The sequence below is a fragment of the Cnephaeus nilssonii genome (genome assembly GCF_951640355.1).
Source record: "Cnephaeus nilssonii genome assembly, chromosome: 13".
Lineage (NCBI taxonomy): Eukaryota > Metazoa > Chordata > Mammalia > Chiroptera > Vespertilionidae > Cnephaeus > Cnephaeus nilssonii.
In genome coordinates this window covers 44,073,383-44,095,476 of record NC_137084.1, presented here as the reverse complement: position 1 = coordinate 44,095,476, position 22,094 = coordinate 44,073,383, and the positions used below count along the sequence as shown (strand labels likewise).

The following is a 22,094-nucleotide window of genomic DNA, read 5'->3' as shown; positions in this document are numbered from 1 at the left end:
TAAGAGGGTCCTCCTTGTCTGGAACTCTGGCCCTGCCGGCCGCCTGCCTTCAGGCCAGTCGCACGCTGATGAAGGCCAGCAGCAGCCCTCCGGGTGCCATCGGAGATGCTGCCGGAGGACCTGTAGTTGGTGTTGATCCTGTACAGTCTTGTTGAGCAGGAGACATGGCCACGCCCCTGCCCCAAAGGCGTCTCACAGGTTGTTATAAGGTCTGAGGACTTAACTAGGAGCCATTAGGGAAACACTTGAAAAAGCTCCTTTGTCCTAACCAAAAAAATAAGTGTGTGGTTGCTCTAACCAGGATTGCTTTTCCAGAGAATACGGTCCCATCCCTCTTTGTAATTTGACTTTCCAAGATTCCATTCCCTCCTCCTGACTCATATGCAAAGCATGACTTGCCAGCGTTCAGGCAAGAAGGATGACTGGGATCTCTGGACATGAAGGCTTCGCTAGAGGGGCAGATTCAGCTGCCAGAGCCCAGCCGACCCCCTCCTCCCACCCCTGTCTCCCCACCCCCCGTAGCAGCGCCTTATTTACACTGTAAGGACAAGACTGATGATACAGTAAGAGGGTCCCCATCGCAGCCATGGAGATGAGAGGACACAATCTTGGGGAGAGGCTAGACCGCAGGCTGGGTGGATAGTTTGTGCTGTCTGGGAAGTGAGGTGAGGGATTGGGTCTGGTCCATTTAGGAATCTTTCACATTAGGAATTATCCTCTAAGCGTTGGAAGACACATGTGACCTCAGCTTCATTGCTTTTCTAACCTTTCTGACATCCCAGCGTCCAAGAGAAAATTAATCTTTAGGGCAGTAGGTCTTCTCTTTACTTCTCAGGTAAAGAAACGGAGACACTCGTTACCTCTTCTTCCTTCCCACCACTCTGCCTCCCTTTGAACTCTGGTTCTGTCCTCACAACGTCACTGTAACTGGTCTCTCTCTTTTTTTTTTTTAGAAAAGCCAGCGTAAAGCACTTTTATTGCAATAATAAAACTTGGAACTCGTATGTAGTGCAGGGGAGTGGGTGGGGGACAGGCAGCCATAATTTCTCTCACCAAATCCCTACACAGGACAGCCAAGGGGTGAGAGGAGGGAAGGAGAAGCCAGGAAACTCTGAGCTCAGCAGGGGGAGGCGAGCATCAAAAAACAGGCGATGCTGAAGCTGTGATGACCAGCATCATTTTCTTAAGACAACGCTCAAGGATTTGTCATGATGGCTGGGCTTTCATTGGGTTTTAAGTGTCTACAAACAGCACCTTCAATTTAAACTTTCGATTAAAGTTCTTAAAATTTAGGGAGTGGAGCCTGGATAGCTATGACATTATAAAAGTCCTGAATATCTATTAGGAAAAAAAAAAACACAGGATGGGGGGTGGGGGGAGAAGCCAGGCCATGAAGAAGGCTTCAGAGGTCCCTGCTGGCCTGGGGACAGATACCTGTAGTGTCCAACATCGCAGTGAAAACGATTTGCTTTTAAAAGGCAGAGGGTTTAAGGGGAGAGTGGGATGGGTCAGGGGAGGTGAGGGCTCTCCCCTCCCCACTTCAGTTTTGGGTAGGGCTCTTAATTCAACCCAAAGACATCTCTCAACTTGGAGATAGTTCGGCCCTCAACAGCGCCTCAGGTCTGCTATGGCTTCGCAGCGCAGCAGCAAGAATGTTTAATATATAATAGATAAAATTTCATCCAAAAAAAAATAAAATAAAATAAAGATTCTTGCATCCCCCACACACCAATTCCTAGTCTAAAGTTAACCCATTACTTGTGCTGTTAATACTTGACTAATATGTAATTGAAAACCTAGACCCAAAAGACTGAAACTGAATCTTCACCCCAAAACAAAAATAAGAGTAACCTGAGGTTTATGGCATGTAGTTTAGATCAACACACATACGAGGAGAAAGGGGAAGAGCCAAGCTGGGTGACAGAACACATTCAGTCGGGGCAGAGGCTTATACCAAGGGTAGTGGAACATCAGGAAAAGCTCCGCACGGATTCGCGTGTGCGCGTCGGGGGCGCCAGGTCCCTCCATGGCACGTCCCAGCGCAGGGAACTCAGGGAGTAGGCCGCTCCTGTCATTCCAGCTTCAGAAGTTCCACATCAAAGACGAGAGTGGCATTTGGGGGGATGATGCCTGGGTGCCCAGTGGCACCATAGGCATAGTCTGGGGAGATCGTCAGTTTGGCTCTCTGACCCACACTCATCTGGGCAACCCCTTCTTCCCAGCCTCGGATCACCTCCTGTTGGCCTAGCATAAACTTAAAGGGCTCGTTTCTGTCCCGGGAGGAATCAAATTTCTTCCCATCCTCAAGCATCCCCGTGTAGTGCACCACGCAGGTCTGGCCGCGCTTCGGGAAGGTGCGCCCGTCTCCGGGGGAGATGGTCTCCACCTGCACTCCCATGGCGGCGGCGGCGGCGGCGGCGGCGGCGGCGGGCGGGCGGGCAGCGCGGTGGACGGTGGGCGTGGACCGAGAGCGGATCCGGCGATTGCGCGGCTTTGCCCCGTCCCTCGCGCGACGCCTGCGCACGCGCGCCCCCTGTAACTGGTCTCTTAAAGGTCACCGTTGAACTCCTATTTGCCAGATCATTTTCCTCCCACAGACCTTCCCTGACCATCCGTTACCCACAAAGTGAAGACCAGGTTTCTGAACACGGCGTCCATAGTGTTCTCCAACGTGCCCTGAGCCTGTTGGTTCAGCATTGCCTCATGTTACTTGTTTTCACTTCTGTACGCACTATCTATCGTCACCCCTCCACATTGCACTTACGCTGTTTCTTCATCCTGGAATACCCTATGTCTTTTCCAGCTCTTAACTTTTATGCACCCTTTAAAATCTGGCCCACTTGTCACCATCTTACCGCAGTGCCCTAGTCAGAACGATGTCTCCTTCCTCTGTGCTCCCAGCACGTTACTGTAAAGACTGGTTCTCATTTTTTCACTCTTCCTTGATCTGTACTCAGTCACACTTGGGTATCTTCTCCCATGAGCTTTTTGATGCAACAGCCTTGTCTGTCTTGAGTATCTTTTAAACCTAAGAGCACGTAGCATAGTACTTCCCTTGCACTCACTTCCCTGGGACCTACATTCTGATCCCAAATCCTCCACTTTATCAGAACCTCAACAAGACATTCAGGAAAAGAGACTGAACTTTGCTCTTTGGCCTTTGACCTATCCTGTTTTGTCTTGGAGTGGGGCAGAAGAGCAGAGATTGTTCTGTGTTTTACTGCAATCACTCACATGCAGCTTTCAAAGCATCTTCATATGCATTGACTCTCACAATCTTCCTAAGTCTGTGAAGTAGATATTATTATCACCCCCATTATATAGATGAGTACAGTGAGCCTTAGAGAGGTTAAAGGTTAAGTGCCTGACATAAGGTCACACGGAGGATCAGGGACTGCTCTTACTACTTTGAATCCAAAGCTTTTTCCATTGCATGCAGCTGTTGCCATGTCTCTAAAACATAGCAGTTTTAAAGGCAGGGTTTTGTCTTTTTCTCTTTGTATCCCAGCGCCTCATGCTTTGAGCCTTCAATCTTCACAGCACCTACCACAGGGCCTGGCATTCAGTGAGGAGCCTCAGACAATGTTTGTTGAATGAATGAATGTGTGGATGTTGAGGTGGAGCACAACAGACTTAGCATGAGGAGCGAGTAGGTAATTAGGCATCCACGTCTATCTTCCTGTCTTCCCTGTCTTCCTTCCTCTGACAGTTGACATCATTCATTCATTCATTCACAGATATTTAATAGTTTCTGGCATAAGATCACTAGTGCTCCAACCTATGATTTGTTTTAGTGCCTGGCTGAAGGACACCGTTGACCCAATGCTGGTCACCCTTGACCATCGCATTGCTGCCCTCACGGGCCTTGATGTCCAGCCTCCCTACGCAGAGTATCTCCAGGTGGTGAACTATGGAATCGGAGGGCACTATGAGCCTCACTTTGACCATGCTACGGTAACTATGGGGTCAGTGACCAATCTCCTGGGGTGGAGAACCAAAGTGTCATTTATTTCTCTGAGGCAGACAGAGCTCTTATAGGACTCCCGTGGAAAGCTAAGTGAAGGTTCTTGTTCCAGGAAGCTCTGAAAGCCTTGGTTCCAAGCTGATTTCTGGTAACCCATTTTCTTATCCGCCACCACCCCCGTCCATCATTTGCTCGTGGGGAGAAGAATGTGGCCTGTCATGCTCGTCTATCTTCCTTCGCCCGAGGACTTCCCAGGGAAGACTGTCCTTCCTCCAATCACTCTCTCTCTCTCTCTCTTTTTTTAAAAAATATATTTTATTGATTTTTTACAGAGAGGAAGGGAGAAGGATAGAGAGTTAGAAACATCGATGAGAGAGAAACATTGATCAGCTGCCTCTTGCACACCCCCCACTGGGGATGTGCCTGCAACCAACGTACATGCCCTTGACCGGGATCGAACCTGGGACCCTTCAGTCCGCAGGCTGACGCTCTATCCACTGAGCCAAACCGGTTTCGGCCACTCTCTTTATCTACATACATATTTTATGATTCTATTTATATGAAATTTCTAGAAAAGGCAAAACTGAAGGAACAGAGAGTAGATCAGTGGTTGCCCGGTAATGGGGTGGGAGTGGTGATTGACTGCAAACAGACGAGGAAACTCAGTTGAGGGAAGTGTCCTAAAGTTGGATTGGTGGGATGGTTACACAACTGTTAAAATTTACTAAACATCATTGGACGGTACACTTAAACAGAGTGAATTTCATCATATGTAAATTATATCTTAATTAAGCTGTTCTATGACAAAAAAGGGGGGGTATATCTTTTCAACATATAATTGGGAATTCCAGTCTTATGACTTGGTATTACTACAGAATAATTATCTGTAATATTTTATATGTTAATATATTTATTCCACCAAGAACCTGAAGGTGCAATTAACCCCTCATACAGTTCTTTCACTACTAGCAAGGAATTGTGTTTTATGAGTGTCTAACAAATTAGTAATAAAAAAGTATACTGAGTACCGAAAAGCACCGATGGGCACAAATTCTATCAGGTGTAACTCAAGACTATATCCCACCTGTGACACCCCCATTTTTCTCCTCCCTGTATTATGGTGGAATCCTGGCTGTCATTCTGGTGCCAACTGCAAAAAATAATGATGTTTTATTTTTGTCTCAGTCACCAACCAGCCCATTGTATAGAATGAAGTCTGGGAACCGAGTTGCAACATTTATGATCTATGTGAGTCTTGCTCTGAACCAGGGCTTCTTACTTAAGGACTATTTATGTCTCTCTCTTATAATTTTCAAAGCAATTTCAGGTGTTGATTTTATCTGATACTCGCAACTGAAAAGTCTCCAGGAGATACAAAGAAGTGCAAATCAAGACAAAAGTCTTCATATTAAGAGAGCACATCCATAATTCTAGAATATGGTGGTGAAACACCTTAGCAGAGGTTACCTAGAGAGGGACTGAGTGACCTGGGAAAGATGCAATCAGTAGTTCCTATGATGCCCAACTTTCAAAACTAATCGTTGTAGTCTAAACAGTGTTCTGTGAGCCACAGGTCATGATCCATTAGTGGGCTGTGAAATACATTTAGTGGATTTGGTCAGTATTTAAGAATTCTGAACAAGAAGAGAATAAAATGAAATGGAAAATAACAGGGGGTATCTTATGTAGTAATATTTTATGAAACATTTACTATTTCGGGGTGTGTGTGTGTGTGTGTCTGTGTGTCTTGGGTTGTGAATAACCAATGTTTCTTTCTGAGGGTCTCAAAGTTTGAATCTACTTATTGTCGCCTTCAATAAGGATGTTAATTTAGCTAGAAGAGTAAAGAAAGGGGGAATTCCTAAATGTCCTTCCTCCTGTGGCCCTGCAGGCAAACACCCATTGAGTAGGCTTCTTTAATTCCTAAATTGGGTAATTGTCTTTCAGTAGTACTTCTCCCAGAATTGAATAGGAGAACAGGGGAGGGAATCTATGCAGATGACATCAGAGTTCAGGTAGGGCCGAGTAGGGCAGTCAGGGGCTCTTTCAACTCTGGCTCTTCCTCTGGTGTTTCAGCTGAGCTCGGTGGAAGCTGGAGGAGCTACAGCCTTCATCTATGCCAACTTTAGCATGCCTGTGGTCAAGGTGAGTGGGGATCTGGTCCCAACAGATGGTTGTAAGGTGAAGAACTAACATTTTAGCTTTCATGTTGTCTGTGCTTGCAAGCTTATTCCGAGGGGGTAGGGACAAGAAGAGGTCTTTCCCTCAGAATCAAAGATAATCCCTCAGTCTTGATGACCACGTTATTGTGCCTCTATTTTTATTTTATTTACACTTATATTACAAGTAGATGATTACATGTCTGCCTTCCCTATTATAGTAGAACTTCTCTATTACAATAGAACATAAAATGAAACTTTTTTTATTAGTCTTCGGATCCTCTACAGCACCTGGTCCCTTCAGTCATTGGTTCAGCAAACATTGAGGGCTGGAGGCACTGAGGGTACCGAGGAAAACTCATAGTCCTTGTCCTCTAGGAGCTCACAGAGAAAGTAACAGGCAGTAACAGGTATGGCAATAGAGCTATGAAATCATGTGAGGCACAGAGGAGGGCCAAATAGTAAGAGGTTTGTTTAATGAATGAATATTTCCCCCAAATTTTAGATCAATCAATCAATCAATCAGTCAGTCAGTCAATCAGGGATGGCAGCCCTTATTAAATTCAGGAATGAAATTAGGACAAATAAATGAGATTGTGCCTACAAAGCACTTGCCACAGTGCCCCGCACATCACAAAGCATTCACTAAGTAAATGCAGGTATCTATGAATACTCAGGGGTTGGTGCAGGTTAAAGAAAGTCTATAGGAAGTATAGAGGGGGGGAAGCTGGGTATGGAGGAAGAACATATGACTTGGAGTCCAAACACTGGACTTGCAGTCTTGACCTTGTTCCTTCTTAGTTGCATTATTTAAAGCCCCTGGGCCTCAACGTCCTTGCTGATAAATTGGGGAGTGTGAAAATGCTGGCTTTCTAGGGGTGTTATTAGTGAGTGCCTAAGGAAGGGTAAGTGTCTGGATTAAGTTCTTAGTTGTAAGAGGAATGTTTTATTCCACCTTGTGGATTTTTGTTGTGTGCATCTCCTCAGTGATTCAATGACATCCTCTACTCACCTTTCTCCTAGCACTTATCACACTGGCTTGTCCTGGGCTGTTTTTATATGTCTCTGTCCCAAAAGACTGTGAGCTCCTTAGAGCAGAATTGGACATGATTTGTCTCTGCATCTTCAGGGCCTGAAGCAGGGTAGGCCCTCAATAAAGGACAAATGAATGAATGAATGAATGAATGGCAGCTTATGCCACTTTGTGCCATTTTGTGCATGCCTTGCCCCCAACCTGCATGGGAGGCTTTCATGTAATGACATGCATGCATTTGTTCTCGGTCATGTGCTTCCCAAGGAATGACTGGGGTTGGGGTCATTTTGTTTTCAGAATGCTGCACTATTTTGGTGGAACCTGCATAAGAGTGGTGAAGGGGATGGTGACACACTTCATGCTGGCTGTCCTGTCCTGGTGGGAGATAAGTGGGGTAAGGCCTGCCTTTCTGGGTGTCAGAATGGGGTGAGGGGTTCATAGTGAAGGGAAATAGGGGTCCTCTCACTCTAAAAGCTTCATTGCAGTGCCACGTTATAGTGAGAAGATCAGACTCTGGGGTAGTTGCCCCCAACAAATTGGGAGCCCCCAAAGGGCAGGGATCCTGTCACAGAGCAGGTGTCAGTAAAGGCTACTGACCTGACAGACAGGCCTGGGTTCCTGAGTACGGCTGAGGAGGCAGATGGTGCTGAGTCCTAGTGCTGTATCCCACGGAGAAAACCATCCAGTGCCTCCCCATGAGGAGATGGTCAAACAAGGAAGAGATAAATAAGTAGGGGACGTGTTTATGTAATATGTGTGTCCAATAGCACTTAGCTCTGAATACAGAAAAAGGAGAGGGACTCTCATGCTGAGATGGACATTGCCACCCTTTTCTCTCATTATTCTGGAGTGGCACCATGGGGGAGGTAGGCTCTTTGGAGCTACATGAATGAAAGATGACTGACCTCAGAACCCACAGGTAGACAAGGCCTGTCAGGACTTTTCCTCAGGGTCAGTGTCCTCTTTGCTATTTATCTCTGCTAGAAGCAACATCTTCTAGTCTGTAGCAGGACTGGGACTAGGGTCAGGCGAGTGAGTTGCCTGGGTGCAGAATTTAAGGGTGCAACCCTGTGGTGAGCACGGCCACTGTTTGCTCTGTTGAGTCTACTCTCTTCTTCCTCCCCATTCTCCCCCAGTGGCCAACAAGTGGATACACGAGTATGGGCAGGAATTCCGCAGACGCTGCAGCTCAAGCCCCGAAGACTAACGTGTTGGCAGAGAAGTCGATGAAGTCCCATGGCTTTCCAGGCAAGCCAGAAGCCAAAAGCTATGGATTGGAGAGGAGAAAGGAGAGCATCCTTCTGGAAGAGGGGCTTGTCAGCACTGTGTTCCTTGCAAATGCGAGGCAGGGAAGTGGTCTTTATCAGGGCTCACCTGAGAAGTCACTGAGAAACCATTCACATTGTTTCCTCTCCAGGCATGGGCACAGTAGAAGGGACAAGACAAAGGATGGGGCAAAAGGCTGAAGAGAGAGGTTTCTGGAGATCAGACTCTCCGTTGGGAACAGGACATATCAATGGTCTCTGGGGCTTGGTCAGTGGGGCTTTTGCCTTTTTGAACCTTGACACCAGGGTCCCACAGGTGCAGTGAGAACACCTGCAGGAAGGGCTGGCCGGCTCCCAGGGCTTTTTGCCCTTCAGCCTACTGACTTGTGCTGAAGCCTAAGCAAGCGGTATCTCCGTATCAGGAGTGTACTTCATATGGTAATTTTTTAAAGCATAAAGCAACTTTTTTGTATCACGATTTTTAAATACTGCCATTAAAAAGGTTTACAAATCATTTTCACACCGAGAATATTCTTACATTATAACACTGAGTGAAAAAAGCAGAATGTAACTTTTTATTTATGCCATAATCTCAACCTCCCACCATTCCCCTCACACACTGTTCCAGACACATAACATTATTTCTTTTCTTTAAAGATATTTTTATTTATTTCAGAGAGGAAGGGTGGGTAAGAGGGAGAGACAGAAACATCAATGATGAGAGAGAATCATTGATCGGCTGCCTCCTGCACACCCCATACTGGGGTTCGAGCCCGCAACCCAGGCAGCATGTGCCCTGACTGGGAATCGAACCGGTGACCTCTTGGTTCATAGATCAACGCTCAACCACTGAGCCACACCGGCGGGCACATGACATTCTTTCTGTTCCTCGAAACCACCATGCTCAGCGCCCTCAGCACCATTCCTGCTTTCCAGACCTTTGGATTTACAGCTCCCTCAACTCCTCCCTGGCCAAGCTCTTCTCATCATTTCACTCTTGGCTCAGTGTCACTTCAGAGAGGCCTTCCCTGGTCACCCAGCCTTCTGGCCAGTGTCCTTCAGATTCACTACTTTTACTTTCTTTATAACAAGTTTCTCAAACTGAAATTACTTGGTTCATTTGTTTAATTGTGGCCAATTGCCTTCCCTGCAGGATGAGTGCTTTAAGACCCCACTATATTTTGTAAATGCCTCTATTACAGCTCCGATCTCACTGAATTTCAGTATTTATTTGCCTGGTTGTTCACATTACACTCTGCTCACATCCCAGTATTTCTGCTGAGTGAGCCTGGGTTCTGTAAATCGTCTTACTAAGTTATTTTTATATAGGAAAGGAAAAATAATTTTCCCTGTAACTTCTGTGTTTGTAGCTGAGACCTCTGCAAATAACAGATTAACAAGAGGAAACACGCAGAAGTTTATTAACATGTATATATCATGTATACATGGGAGAAACTCGGGGAAATGAGTAACTCCCTGAGGTGTCAAGAATTCAGGCTTAAATACCATCCAAATAAAGGAAGGGGCGGGAGGATGTAGGCCTCCTTAGGAAAGATGAGTGGGCCCTTAGGAGAATAGATGGGAAGGAGGTATGAGAGTTTGCGATCGTTTGTCTGGGTGTGGTGTCCATTTCTAGTCTCCTCTCCTGTGACGAGTCAATCTTTCCTGCTTGATGAAACTCCCAGGGAGGGATTCATGACAACTGCGTTCCTTTTGGAGGACGTGTCTTTAGGCAGATAAGCAGTTCAGAGAAAGTCTCCCTCAGCATTTGCTGTTTTTCAAAATCATCGGTATGCCCGAGCAGCATATGTGGCATGTTCTGCTACCCTGTCACACACTGACCGCCTGCCTCCTCCTGCTCCAGAGGAACGGGCCCGAGACAGAAAGCTGTCTGTGGGCAGCACGGCTCCTCTTTCTTCACTGCTGCGGGGATCAGACCTGGGCCTTCTCGGAACGGTGGGTGGGTCTGAGCTAATAACAGCAATGGTGAAGTTGATGAGTTTCCTATGTGACGATACCTTTGCAAGGGCTCATGTGAGTTAATGAAACTTTAAAGGCTTGATGAATTCATGCTCGCCCCAAGCCCATTAGGTCCATCAGTTATTACCCTCCTTTTACAGAAAAGAAGGCAGAGAATTAGGTAATTTGCTATAATCCCACAGTTTGGCTCTAAACCTTGTGCTTTGAACCACTACTCTTGCAATATCTAAGAGATGACAATTTTCAAACATCCAAGTGACTGAAATTCAAGAACTGTCTGGCTGCAAATGAGACACAATGACTTACAGAGCATTCACAGGCCCAGGCCCAGGCCCAGGCGTGCTGTGGGGGTGAGAAGTGCTGGACGCAGTCAGCTAGTAGGGAGATGAGACATTCATCCGGAGTTAAATGTTAGTGAAACACGATATGAAAATGTTACATGTAATAAGAGGTAAATTATTGAATGCTCCAATTAAGAGCTGAAGGGGTCATTGTGGCTTGGGATAATTGCGACAGCCTCATTTGTTTATTTAAATGACATTACCAAGGTGCGAACTCAGTGCCAGGCCTTTAGGAACACCAGGAATGGAAAGGAGAATTCTATGCTGACCCTGCCCAGACCCTCAGGTCATCACAAGACAACGCAGTCACAGGTGGAGACAGGAGCAGAGCACCGAGGCTTCAGGGTAAGGAGAGGCTGACCAGGTCTTGATGACATGGGGCGGTCCTGGGAAGGGCTTGTAGAGGCACAGAAAGAGGAGCAGGGTGGGGAGGAATGACTCTCCCTAGAGCTACAAATAGAAAACAACCGTTTTTCTAACAGCTTCATCCAACCTGGGCTCCTGACATTGCATTACATGTCCCTCACAAGCTTCACTCCAGGGAATGTTCTTTACATAATGACTATTACCATTATCCTTAGTAACCACATATTGACTATGTACTGCAGCCCAAGCACTGTGCTAAGAACTTAAGCATATTTGTTTCCTTCAGTCCTCACAATGAAATGGGTACTGTTATCCCCATTTTATAGATGAGGGAAACAGAGACAGAGAATGTGTAACTTGCCGGAGGTTACACAGCTATAAAGTGACAGAGGCAGGATTCAAATACAGGTCTATCTCCAAATATCTTAACTGGCCCTTATTTTGCTGTGGTTGCTTTGCTCCCACTGGGAGCATGTCTTTTGGTGCCAACAACTTTTGAAAGGAGTCTCCAACATTTCCCCAGGCTTTGGAAAGGTCTATCTTTTATGCCTCTAATGCCTAATGGCTTAGGAACCCTGTCAGGATGTAGGTATTGGTTGAATACACAAATGACTCACCTCGATTCCACAGATGTACAATGAACACCTATTGTGCAACCAGCCCCATGCTAGGTACTCCATGAGAATCCAAGAAAATGAAGAGTTCTGCTCACTGCTCTTAAGACACAATGAGCACATGTCCAAGTAGGAGAACGGAGAATTAGATATAATCAAGGGGAAAGCTGTGGGGTGCTCACCCTAAGGATCCTGGGAGCTGGGAGAAAGGGGAGAACCCTATGGATAGAGTAGACTGAAGGCTTCCATGTTGGGGCTCCAGGAATACAATGGAGTGTGCCTGTGGAGGGAGCAGTTGTCACCTCACTTGCCCCTTTTCACACACAAGGGGGCAGGGAGAGCTGTCCAGGAGGAGGATGTGAGAGGGTATTGATTCTGGGGGACCCTTGTCCAGCAATGCCAAAAGCAGCCAACACAGACTGCCCTTTCATGGAACCACTCAAAGAGTTCCCTGTTTGGGGGTGTTGCTTCTCAAGCTGGGAGCATCCATGAGAGAGGGAGGGTGGACCGAAGGGGGCCCTTGCCTGCAGGGTGCTGCACACTCTGCAACACAGTGAAATCAGCCAAGGGCTAGGGGAGGAGACACACCTTTGTACCTATTCTGTGCCAGCTATTCATTCTCCCTTACCTCTTTCACAAGTATGAGATAAGGCAAGAGAGGGAAAGGAGGCTCAGTGAAAAGACTCCCCCAAGTTCACACAGCTAGAAGCAGAGCTGGAAGCAGAGCTGCTTCTAACCTTTCTCTCTCTCACCTGAAGATCCTCACAACATTTCCCCCCTCGGGAAGTAGAGCCTGTCTCTTTCCCTTTTTCCTCTCTACCCCATCCCTCCTTTATTCCCAGTTGTGCTTGGGAGCAGTCCCACTTGGTGAGGCTGGGGAGGCGAACCCACTGGACCTCGGATCTAATGGGTTTTGCCTTGGTTTCCCCTCCTGTTGGAATTCCTTTGTCTTAGCAACATGGCATTTACTGCTTTTCACCTGGACTACCGCAGGAAGCACATTTGGACTATACTTTAAATACTTACGTCCCATTTAACCCTCCCGACACCTTGTGATTTAAGGATTATCAACCCTTTTTTTTTTTTTGGATAAGGAACCTGAAATTCTGAAAGAAGAGACTAGCCAACTGTCACCCAGCTAGTAGGTGGCTGAGAGCCTGTCACCACTAGTGAGTACCTGTCAGCAAGCCCCAATCCTCTCACCTGCCTCACCCCCGCCTCTTTTCTGGTATATGTAGGAGTGATAAGGCGTGCACTGGTCTGGGAGCTCTATGGCTTGACTACGAGTCCAGACTGTGCTAATTGTGTGACCTTGGGCAATCACTTTCCTTATCAGAGCTTTTGTTTTCTCACCTGTAGGATGGCACTGCTAATCTGCCACCCCTACCCACTCCACGGAGGAGCTGAGACCTCGAAGGATGAAAATGTGCTTTATAAATGGTACATGCTGTATTGTGTCAGTTAGGCTAAGCTTGATTAGTCATCGGTTTGTGGCATCATCATTGATCATCAGGAAAAACACTTTCTCCCCCATCACACAGTTCACTGTTCCCTCCGTCCACCAGCTAGCTGCAGGCTCCAACGTTTAGCCTGGCTACAGGCTGGGGTTTTCTAGCAAACTGCTGGGAGAGAGAGCCAGCTCTAGGAATAAGGGAGTCTCTTGAGTTTACATAACTTTCTGAGCCTTGGAACCAGAGTGAGAATGTGTTGACTCTGGCTGCTGATGGGCAGCCAGCTGGGGCAGGAGAGTTGGCTGGAAGCTTACAAACAGCACGCTGTTCCTGCAGGGAAGAGTGTGGCTGCCTTTGCTTTCTCTACTTCTCTTGTAGGCTCTCTTCTTGCTTTTCCCTTGTTAATGTCTTTACCCTTTAACTCTCTACCCCCCACTTCACCCCCCGTTCTGATGACAGGCCCTTGAATCCAACTTAAGGGTCCTTGCACCTCACTGTCCAAATCGGTTTGTCTTGTTCATTTCACATCCAAAATCTTGAGCCAGTCGCCTCCTCTCATCCCTGCAGCTATTGTCCTAGTTAAGTGTACTGTTGCCATTTACACGACTACAACTGCCCCTTTACTAAACTCCTGCCTCTCGTCTGGTGCAGACCAATCCAGCTACACAGGATACTAGAGTTCCTTCACTTCAAACAACTCCCCATTCTTGCCACTCAAGGCCTTTGGGTCCTGCCTCATACTCCAGCCACACTAATCACATGAATCTACCAGTTATCAAAACAACTTTCAAATCTCCTGGGCTTGAGTATGCTGTCGCCTTTACCTGCAGTGATTTCTCCTTCCTTCTCTACCTCCACACCTTGTGATGATGCTTCAAAGCTCAACTCAAATGCTACTTCTATTGTGAAAATTTCTCTGACCTGTTTCCAAAGGTTTGATTGTCCCCTTGTCCTTTGTGCAATGTGGTCACAGTTTCTGTAACCGTCTCTCTAGACCGTGAGCCAATTTAAAGGACCTTGTTATGTATTGATATTTGTCTCCAAAATCCACTAGAAGCTTTGCACAGAACAGGTTTGAGGATAACACCAAGTCATGCCAGCTCCCCTCATACCTTTGTCTGAGTCCTCTCAATTTTGAGACCGCCCCCCCCGCCCCAATCTGCCTACCTTCTTTTTTAATTCAGATTCAAAAGAAAGAGGAAGGGAGGGAGGGAGCTGTTTTTCCACTTATTTATGCATTCAGTGGTTGATTCTTGTTATGTGCCCTAACTGGGGATCAAATCTGCAACCTTGGCATATTGGGACAACGCTGTAACCAATTGAACTATCTAGTCAGGGCCACCTACCTTCCATTTTTCAGGAAGTTCTCCTTGGGCATTCGTCAGTTTGTGTGTGACAGAATGGTCTTTGGTTTGACCCAAACATGCTCCTTCTGGCTCTGCAGCAGTCCTTCACTTAGAAGGTCCAGGGGTTGCCCAGCCAGAGTGGGTCAGTTGGTTAAGTGTCGATTCTCAGTCAGAGCACATATCTGGGTTGTGGGTTCCAATTCCAGGTTGGGACATGTATGAAAGATAACCAACTGATGTTTCTCTCTTTCCTCTCCCCCCTCCAAGCATGCGAAGATTAATAAAAAATATTTTTTTTAAAACCTGGAGTTGGGGGGGTTCTCCTTTATTCCCTGAGTTCATAGTGCTAATCTGTAGGCTCAAGGATGTTGTTATAGCCAGCACATAGTAAGTGCTCATTAAATATATGTTGTTTTGAATGTTTTCTTCTCTACTGGGGTGTAGTGAAATACTCAGTAGACAAAGATGCTGCCACGTCCTAACTGCGGCTGTGGGCAAGTCATTTCAGATCTCTGAGCTTCAATTTCTGTGCCTTTAAATTGGAGATAATGCCCATATGTCATGAGGATACAACATATAAAGGAGATGTGCCTAGCACAGTACCTAACATTGGACAAACATTTCATTCATTCTCAGTCTCCATCCATCAAATCTGAAGAAGACTTATTTCCCTGGTCATCATCCTTTTTCTCTTAAGTCCAGTATCTGGACCAAAATGACCTCTGCCCAGAGTCCCATGTATTGTCTAGGAGGCAGCATGAAGAGGAAACAACCTAGGTTTGAATTCTGACACTGTCACTTCTAAGCTATATAAATTTGGACCTGTCTACCTGTAAAAGGAACATCACTTACTTACTTACCTCAAAGGGTTGCTGTGAGAATTAAATGAGATGTGTGTCAAGGAAATTAGATCACCAAAATTTGATGACCAATTTGACAAGCCTGATGAACAAAAGTGGCTATGTCCCCGAGAACCAAGCATGTGATCATGCTGCCCCCCTGTGGGCAAAGGGCACAGGGCCCCACAAAGAGACCTCACCCACACCCACAAGGGATTGGTGGGAGAAATGAGATCACACACAAGCACTTTTCTTCTCTGCTAGGGAGCTCATGCATTACCCTGAAATATTTGTGGACATCTAACCCTGAACTTCTCAGAATTAATGTAGCTTGTTAAAATACAGATCAATTCTTAATAGGTCTGGGGTAGGGACAAAATCTTTTAACAAGCTTCCACATGATACTGATACTACTAGCCCACAGGCCACTTTGAGTGATAAAGGTTTTAAAGTGTAATCTGGGAGTGACAGGACAGGAACTATTTACTGAATGCCTCCCCTGTGCCAGCTAACCTATATTAACTTATATGGTCCTACCCTACTATTGATCTCCACCTTTCAGTTGAGGAAACTGCAGTATGGAATCAGCTATCTCATACAAACCGTAACGGCTGGGCCATGGGTTCTAATTTAGGCAGCCTGGCCCCAAAGCTTTCTAGGACCCCAACAGTGTGTAGAGGACGACCAAGGGAGGGGCTGTGGCAGGGAATCAGCAAAGGTACTGAAGTGATCTGAGAGATGAGGCCTCAGCTAGGGCAGGAGCTAACAGGTTTGGTAGTAGACTGGATATGGGTGTAAGAGAGCTATCTAGGGATCTCTAGCTGTCTGGTTTGGACACTGGAGAGATGGTGGTACCTACCATTTACTGAGCTAGGAAACACAGGAAGAATAACAAGTTAATTTTAGGGGGAAGGTGAATTCAGTTTCAGGAATGGTCAACATGAGTGGCCTTTGGTCCTTTGGGAGAGAAATGAGGAGGTGGATGGACGCATGTTTCTAGAGCTCAGGAGATGATCTGGATTGTGGACAAAGTCTGGATGTTGGCAGATATGAAGCCATAAGTGGTGAGGTCATGTGAACAGTGCAGACTGTCCTGTTCCAGAACAGCAAATTAACACAGCACGTAATTTGAAGAGATGGGACTGGAATCCAGGTTTCCCTGGCTGCTGTGGAGGCTGGCCCTGTCCATTCCACTGGGCATCCTAGACCTGAGGAACAGGCAGAGCATATCATGCTGATGGGCTACAGGAAAGGGATTTCTGGAGCTCTATGGTAACTAAATACAATGAATTGTCCCCTACCCACCCTCCCCCCGCCCCCCTCGCATATCAGCAGAAATAAGGACAACTTCATGGAGAGACTATATCAATAAAGGCTGGGAGATATTTATTTTAACAAGATCATAAATAACAAAGAAACAAAGTAGGTCCCAGACTCCAGACCGTGCAGCAGGGTAAGGGATAGGAAGTTGTTGGTTGAAAAGGTGGAGGGGGCTAGGCATCACCTACGACAGTCACAGAAAAGATGGGCTGCAGGAGACTGCCCCTCCCTGCCCTTGGAAAAGGTATGCTGGGGCAGCAGGGGGAGGCCGTAGTGCTGTGATGAGGCAACTGGAAGAGGCAAAGATTGAGGATGCTAGGCTAATTCTATGAAGAGTGACATGGGAACCACAAATGCTGAAGATAAGCTGTGTGGGTCAAGAAGAAGCAAGCGGGCACTCTGCACACCTCCAGGAACCACTTACGAAAATGGTTAAATTTGACCCTTAAAAACAACTGCACAGGCTTTAGCTCTGTGGCTTTGTGCATGGGCTGTACTTAACCTGGGTTGCTCTGTGACAGGTGAGGGCTCAAGAGGTCCCTGGAGCAGCCTGGCCTTAGCCCAGGACAGGTGTCCAGACATGTGGGAGTGGGACAGTGGGCTCTCCCCAGATAGGAGGCCATGTGCTTGGACTGGCTGGACCTGATTTTCAGGATGGTTTCTTGTGATGCTATCCACTACGCCTCCTTATACCTAAGGATTGGATCCTGGACTCTATGAGTCTTCCAAGCCTGGAAGAGTAAGACTGGGATAAAAAGGTACCCGACTGGTGTTTTATTTGGAAGGAAAAAAATAAGGACCACCCTATGCATGGCCCAAACCCTGAAGTAGGGCAGAACTATGCCAAGAACAATATCAAGGAGTAGAGGTCTCTGAGCCTGGGGAGACATCTGAACCCAGGTGCATTGCCTAATGCCAGAAATAGGGCCCCAGGTGGCAGTTCTGATGAAGGCTTTACCCTAGGTAAGGCAGAGAGAACAGGCAAACCCTGAACAGGGAAGGGGTATGATCTGGGAACCTTTGACTAGGGAGGCTCATGTTGGTCCAAGGCCCTGAAAAACAATGCTTTTGACAGAAATACACAAAAGGGTCTGTATATCTGGAGATGCCCATCTATAGGAAGCCGGTGTCACATGGTCGGGCAGGATGGTGAGGAGGAGACAGCGGCATCACAGTGGCCTCTGGTGCGATGTATTTACAACAGAGCTCAATGTTAAGGGAGGGACAGATAGCAGGTCACTAACAGCCAGGAAACACACTGTGAAGAGTAGAAAGAGAAGGGAAAACAAATGTCACCCTGCCTCCTCCAGGATGCCCTTCCTAATGACCAGCAAGGACCTTGCAGATCTGTCCCTCCTCCCACAGCACCATTCAGGGCTGTACACAGGGTCTGCTCTCAGTGTACTGCTGACTTGACCAAAGCTCCAAATGGTCCAGGGCCCCAAACATTGCTTATTAAGAGAAATTCAGTCTTTACTTTTGATTCCTGGGGTTCATCAATGGGCATAAGGGAGTCACTTATATGTGGCTCACTGTGCCAAGCTCCTGTCCTCATTTCTAATGCGCCTGACCTGCCATGTCACCCTCACCTCCCAGGCCCTGGTATTCCAAGTTCTCTTAACACAAAAGGCATTTCTTTCTTCAAACTTCCTGAGGGTGGGGAATGGGTTCCCCTGGACCCTCATCAGGCTGTGGGCTCTGTGAGGTATCAGGGCCTTCTGTAGCACAGACTAGGAGCTCCTTGAGGTGTGGCTAAGACCGTGTTATGGGTCACCATGCTTCTCTTCCTCCTCAACAAAGAGCCCAACTGTATCTCCCTAATCAGATGAAGAACATCCTAGGATGAGAGGCATCCTTTTCCTTCTAGACCAGTGGTTCTCAACCTTTCTAATGCCGTGACTCTTTAATAACTGTAATTTTGAGAACCGCTAGCAGGGTCGCCTAAGACTATCGGAAAACACAGATATTTACATTACGATTAATAACAGTAGAAAAATGACAGTTATGAAGTAGCAACGAAAATAATTTTATGGTTGGGGGTCACCACAACATGAGGAACTGTATTAAAGGGTCGCGGCATTAGAAACACACATGTTGGGCTTTGTGTTGAAGAAGGCATGGTGACTGAACCAGTGTTAAGGAAGAGATAGTTACAACTTTGCAAGTATCTTTTTGTTGGAGTTGGCCAGCACTTTGGGCTCCTTAATCCTTTGTACACCATAAGCGTCTATAGACACAAGCAGTGGACCTTCCCCACACGCCACGCATGTCTATAGCCATAAACTTCGCCTATCAACTCCGGTCGCCCAATTTTAAAATCAGACTTGTTAGTGACATCTCTGGGTTTGTAAAGAAAATTATGGTAACTTAAGTTCGTAAATATCCCAGCACATATGGAAGAAATGGGAATGGTTTACGTTTCGGACGTGTGGCAGTTAACTGGTTAAACCTTTGTACTGCTTACCACTGGAATCCACCAACGGGCTCTGCAAACCTGTTCCGGATCAGGAAAGTGGCAACAGCTTCAGCTACCTAGAATACAGAGATATTCCTAGCCATGTGAAGGTTAGCAATGGGCCTCAGCCTTAGAGGTCCTGTGGGCTTCTGCTGGGAGGTCAGACCCTATAGTGAATTCAAGGGTCCTATAGGTCTTGGGAGCTTGAGATCACAACGACCTGGGTACTGCTAGGGCTAGGAGACTCATTCCTAACTATTAGTATAATTTAGGGAGCAGTTTCTACCCCAATTATCCCTTTTCCACCTGGCTTTTGGAGGTAATGGAGAAGTGGAGCTTAAGATCTTCACTATAGGATCCCAGGATAAAATAGCAGGGTGCCAATAGCTTCTCAGCCTACACACAGAAAGCCAAGACCATAGGCAGCTGCCAGGGAGAGGTTTGGGAGCTGGTGGAGTTGCATCTGTGTAGGCCCCACAGCAACAATTGCAGGAACACAGACTGATTTAGAGGTATATTCTCTCTTCTGTTAGACCCAAGGTTACTCTCACAGAGGCCCTCACAACTCTCAGTCATCAAGCATTGGGCTCACCTTGTCTGGGGCATCCTCATGAACTGCGTGGCCACACTGAGGTAGGACCTGCATCTGGAACTTCCCTGGAGAGGAAAAAAATCCAGGCAACCTCAGGGACTAAAATGGCTCTCTCCTTACCACCTCTGCAGCCTCACAGGACATTTCAGAAACCCAGGACCTCTCCCTCCCTCTCTCCCCAAAACTCTAGACTCAGTTACCAAGCCTTTGAGGAGGATGGTAATACTTATAATTGTAATCTTGGACAAATCATTTTCCTTTCATTTTTTCCTTCTGCAACTATTTAATGTACATATATCTGCTTCAGGCCAGACATATAGAAAGAAACAGTTTCCTTTTTTCAGGAGATTTATTATAGTCTAGTGGGGGAGCAAATCACAAGAACCAACATTTTAATGCAACAGGTAGTTCCTATGATTAAACTGCACACATGGAACTGGAAGAATATAAGAAAGGGGACTTTGTAATAAAAAAGGGATTCAGGGAGGCTTCCCATGCAGAAAAAGCCTACACAAAGGAAAGGAGGATGAGATAGTATTTATTCCTAGAAATAAAAAATTTGGCATGGTACTTGTGAGAGTTATAATGAGGGTGGAAAAGTAAGCAAGGACCATAACATTATGGGTTTTGCAAGCTATGCTAGGATTTTGAAATTTATTATGACAGTAAGTTACCATTTGAGTGCTTAACTATATGCCAAACACTACAAATAAGGACTTCCTCACACTGTAAGCTCACAACTAATGTGATCGTTATTAAGAGTAAACAGAGATGACTGATAAAGCAAGATCTCTGAGCAGACTAAAAGATATGGGATCCAGAGTTCCCAAAAGCAGAGAGAGCAGACTCTCAGAGCTTCAGTATCTCCATTTACAAATAAAGGGAGCACACTCTGAAAGCTTCTCTCTCTTTTTTAAATAATTCTTTATTGTTGAAAGTATTACATATGTCCCCCTCCCCCCCCCCATTAACTCCCTCCAGTCCGCCCCTTCCCCCTCCCCTGCCCCAGGCCTTCAGCACCCTACTGTCTGTGTCCATGGGTTATGCATATATGCATAACAAGGTCTTTGATTACCTCCCACCCACCCACCTTCCCCCACCTTCCCTCAGATTCCGCACTCTGTCCCATGCTTTGAGTCTCTGGATCCACTCCGTTCATCAGTTTATTTTATTACTTCGATTCCACATATGAGTGCGATCATGTGATACTTGTCTTTCTATGACTGACTTATTTCATTTAGCATGATACTCTCTAGGTCCCTCCATGCTGTCTCAAAAGGTAAGAGATTCTTTTTTTACTGTTGCATAGTATTCCATGGTATAAATGTACCACAGCATTTTTATCCACTCATCTACTTGGGCTGTTTCCAGATCTTAGCTATTGTAAATTGTGCTGCTATGAACATAGGGGTGCATACATTCTCTGAAAGCTTTCTTGGTCATTACATTCTGTGATTCCTACCCCAGTTACACAGTGCTTTAAAAATATTTTTCAAAATATGCTTCTATCCATGTTTTAAGTTGATTCTCAAATCTACCCCATAAAACTAAGCAGGGCAAATACTAAAATTCTTTTTTGAAATGATGAAACTGACTGAGGCCATGATTAATAAAGTGATTTGCCCAAGGTAGTTTCCTTAGTAGAGAAACTGCATTCCATTCAGTAAGGTTCAGCTTATGCCCATCTTCTTGCAGGAAGCTGCCCCAGGTACTCAAGCCTAACTCCCCTCTCCCTTGTATCTCTTAATGTACTACTGTGAATGCATTTGAATCCAAACAGAGCAGTGTGTGCCACTCTTGTTTTGTAAGCTTATATTTTACATGCCATTGGTGCTTGCTTCCCCAGGAGTGTGTCATTCTGTAAGGACGCCAGTTACTGTCATTACTTGCTATATATCCCTAACAGGGCCCAACACAGGGCGAGACATTGAGCAAGTTAATAATTTAAGCAAATGATTTGATAAAACTTATAACTCCCATGATTAATGACTAGGAATGCATTTTTCAATCCTATTTGAAAAAATGGGCATAAGGAACCAAGGAGAACTCACACATACTAACACTATATCCAGTACACATAAAATAATGTTATCATGGGCAATCCTCACAATAATTCTATGAGATGGGCATATTCCAAACCCTCCCTTGTCATGTTACAGATGAGAAACCTTAATTTTAGAGAATCTAAATTTACCCAAATTGCACCGTGAGTGAGTGCTGGGTTTCCAGGATTCAATAACTAATTCAGCTGGTTTAAACACAATGCTGGAACCCTAACTGGTTTGGCTCACTGGATAGAGCGTCGGCCTGCAGACTGAAGGGTCCCAGGTTCGATTTCAGTCAAGGGCATGTACCTTGGTTGTGGGCAC

The 22,094-nt window shown here is 46.1% G+C and overlaps 3 protein-coding genes across 3 annotated transcripts in view; 1 reads left to right on the top strand and 2 right to left on the bottom strand.

Moving 5' to 3' along the window:
• Nucleotides 1-8,629, top strand: part of P4HA3 (prolyl 4-hydroxylase subunit alpha 3) — a 36,257-nt gene extending 27,628 nt beyond the window's left edge. Inside the window, exons 9-13 of the mRNA XM_079788620.1 lie at nucleotides 3,795-3,954; nucleotides 5,150-5,212; nucleotides 6,041-6,109; nucleotides 7,454-7,550; nucleotides 8,293-8,629. Of these exons, the coding sequence (XP_079644746.1) occupies nucleotides 3,795-3,954; nucleotides 5,150-5,212; nucleotides 6,041-6,109; nucleotides 7,454-7,550; nucleotides 8,293-8,363 (460 nt within the window). The 3' untranslated portion in view covers nucleotides 8,364-8,629. The remainder of the gene's footprint in view (nucleotides 1-3,794; nucleotides 3,955-5,149; nucleotides 5,213-6,040; nucleotides 6,110-7,453; nucleotides 7,551-8,292) is intronic.
• Nucleotides 13-3,787, bottom strand: LOC307109748 (peptidyl-prolyl cis-trans isomerase FKBP1A-like). The gene has a single exon (XM_079788623.1). It carries the CDS (start codon nucleotides 2,396-2,398, stop codon nucleotides 2,072-2,074), a length of 327 nt encoding a protein of 108 aa, XP_079644749.1. The 5' UTR covers nucleotides 2,399-3,787; the 3' UTR covers nucleotides 13-2,071.
• Nucleotides 8,630-16,723: 8,094 nt separating the features above from the next.
• Nucleotides 16,724-22,094, bottom strand: part of PPME1 (protein phosphatase methylesterase 1) — a 64,824-nt gene continuing 59,453 nt past the window's right edge. Inside the window, exons 12-14 of the mRNA XM_079788622.1 lie at nucleotides 19,726-19,790; nucleotides 19,143-19,210; nucleotides 16,724-17,936 (exon numbers count right to left, since the gene is read on the bottom strand). Of these exons, the coding sequence (XP_079644748.1) occupies nucleotides 17,918-17,936; nucleotides 19,143-19,210; nucleotides 19,726-19,790 (152 nt within the window). The 3' untranslated portion in view covers nucleotides 16,724-17,917. The remainder of the gene's footprint in view (nucleotides 17,937-19,142; nucleotides 19,211-19,725; nucleotides 19,791-22,094) is intronic.

Bases quoted from the DNA above. Each gene is read 5' to 3' on its own strand.
- LOC307109748 (XM_079788623.1), bottom strand. From the start codon at position 2,398: ATGGGAGTGCAGGTGGAGACCATCTCCCCCGGAGACGGGCGCACCTTC.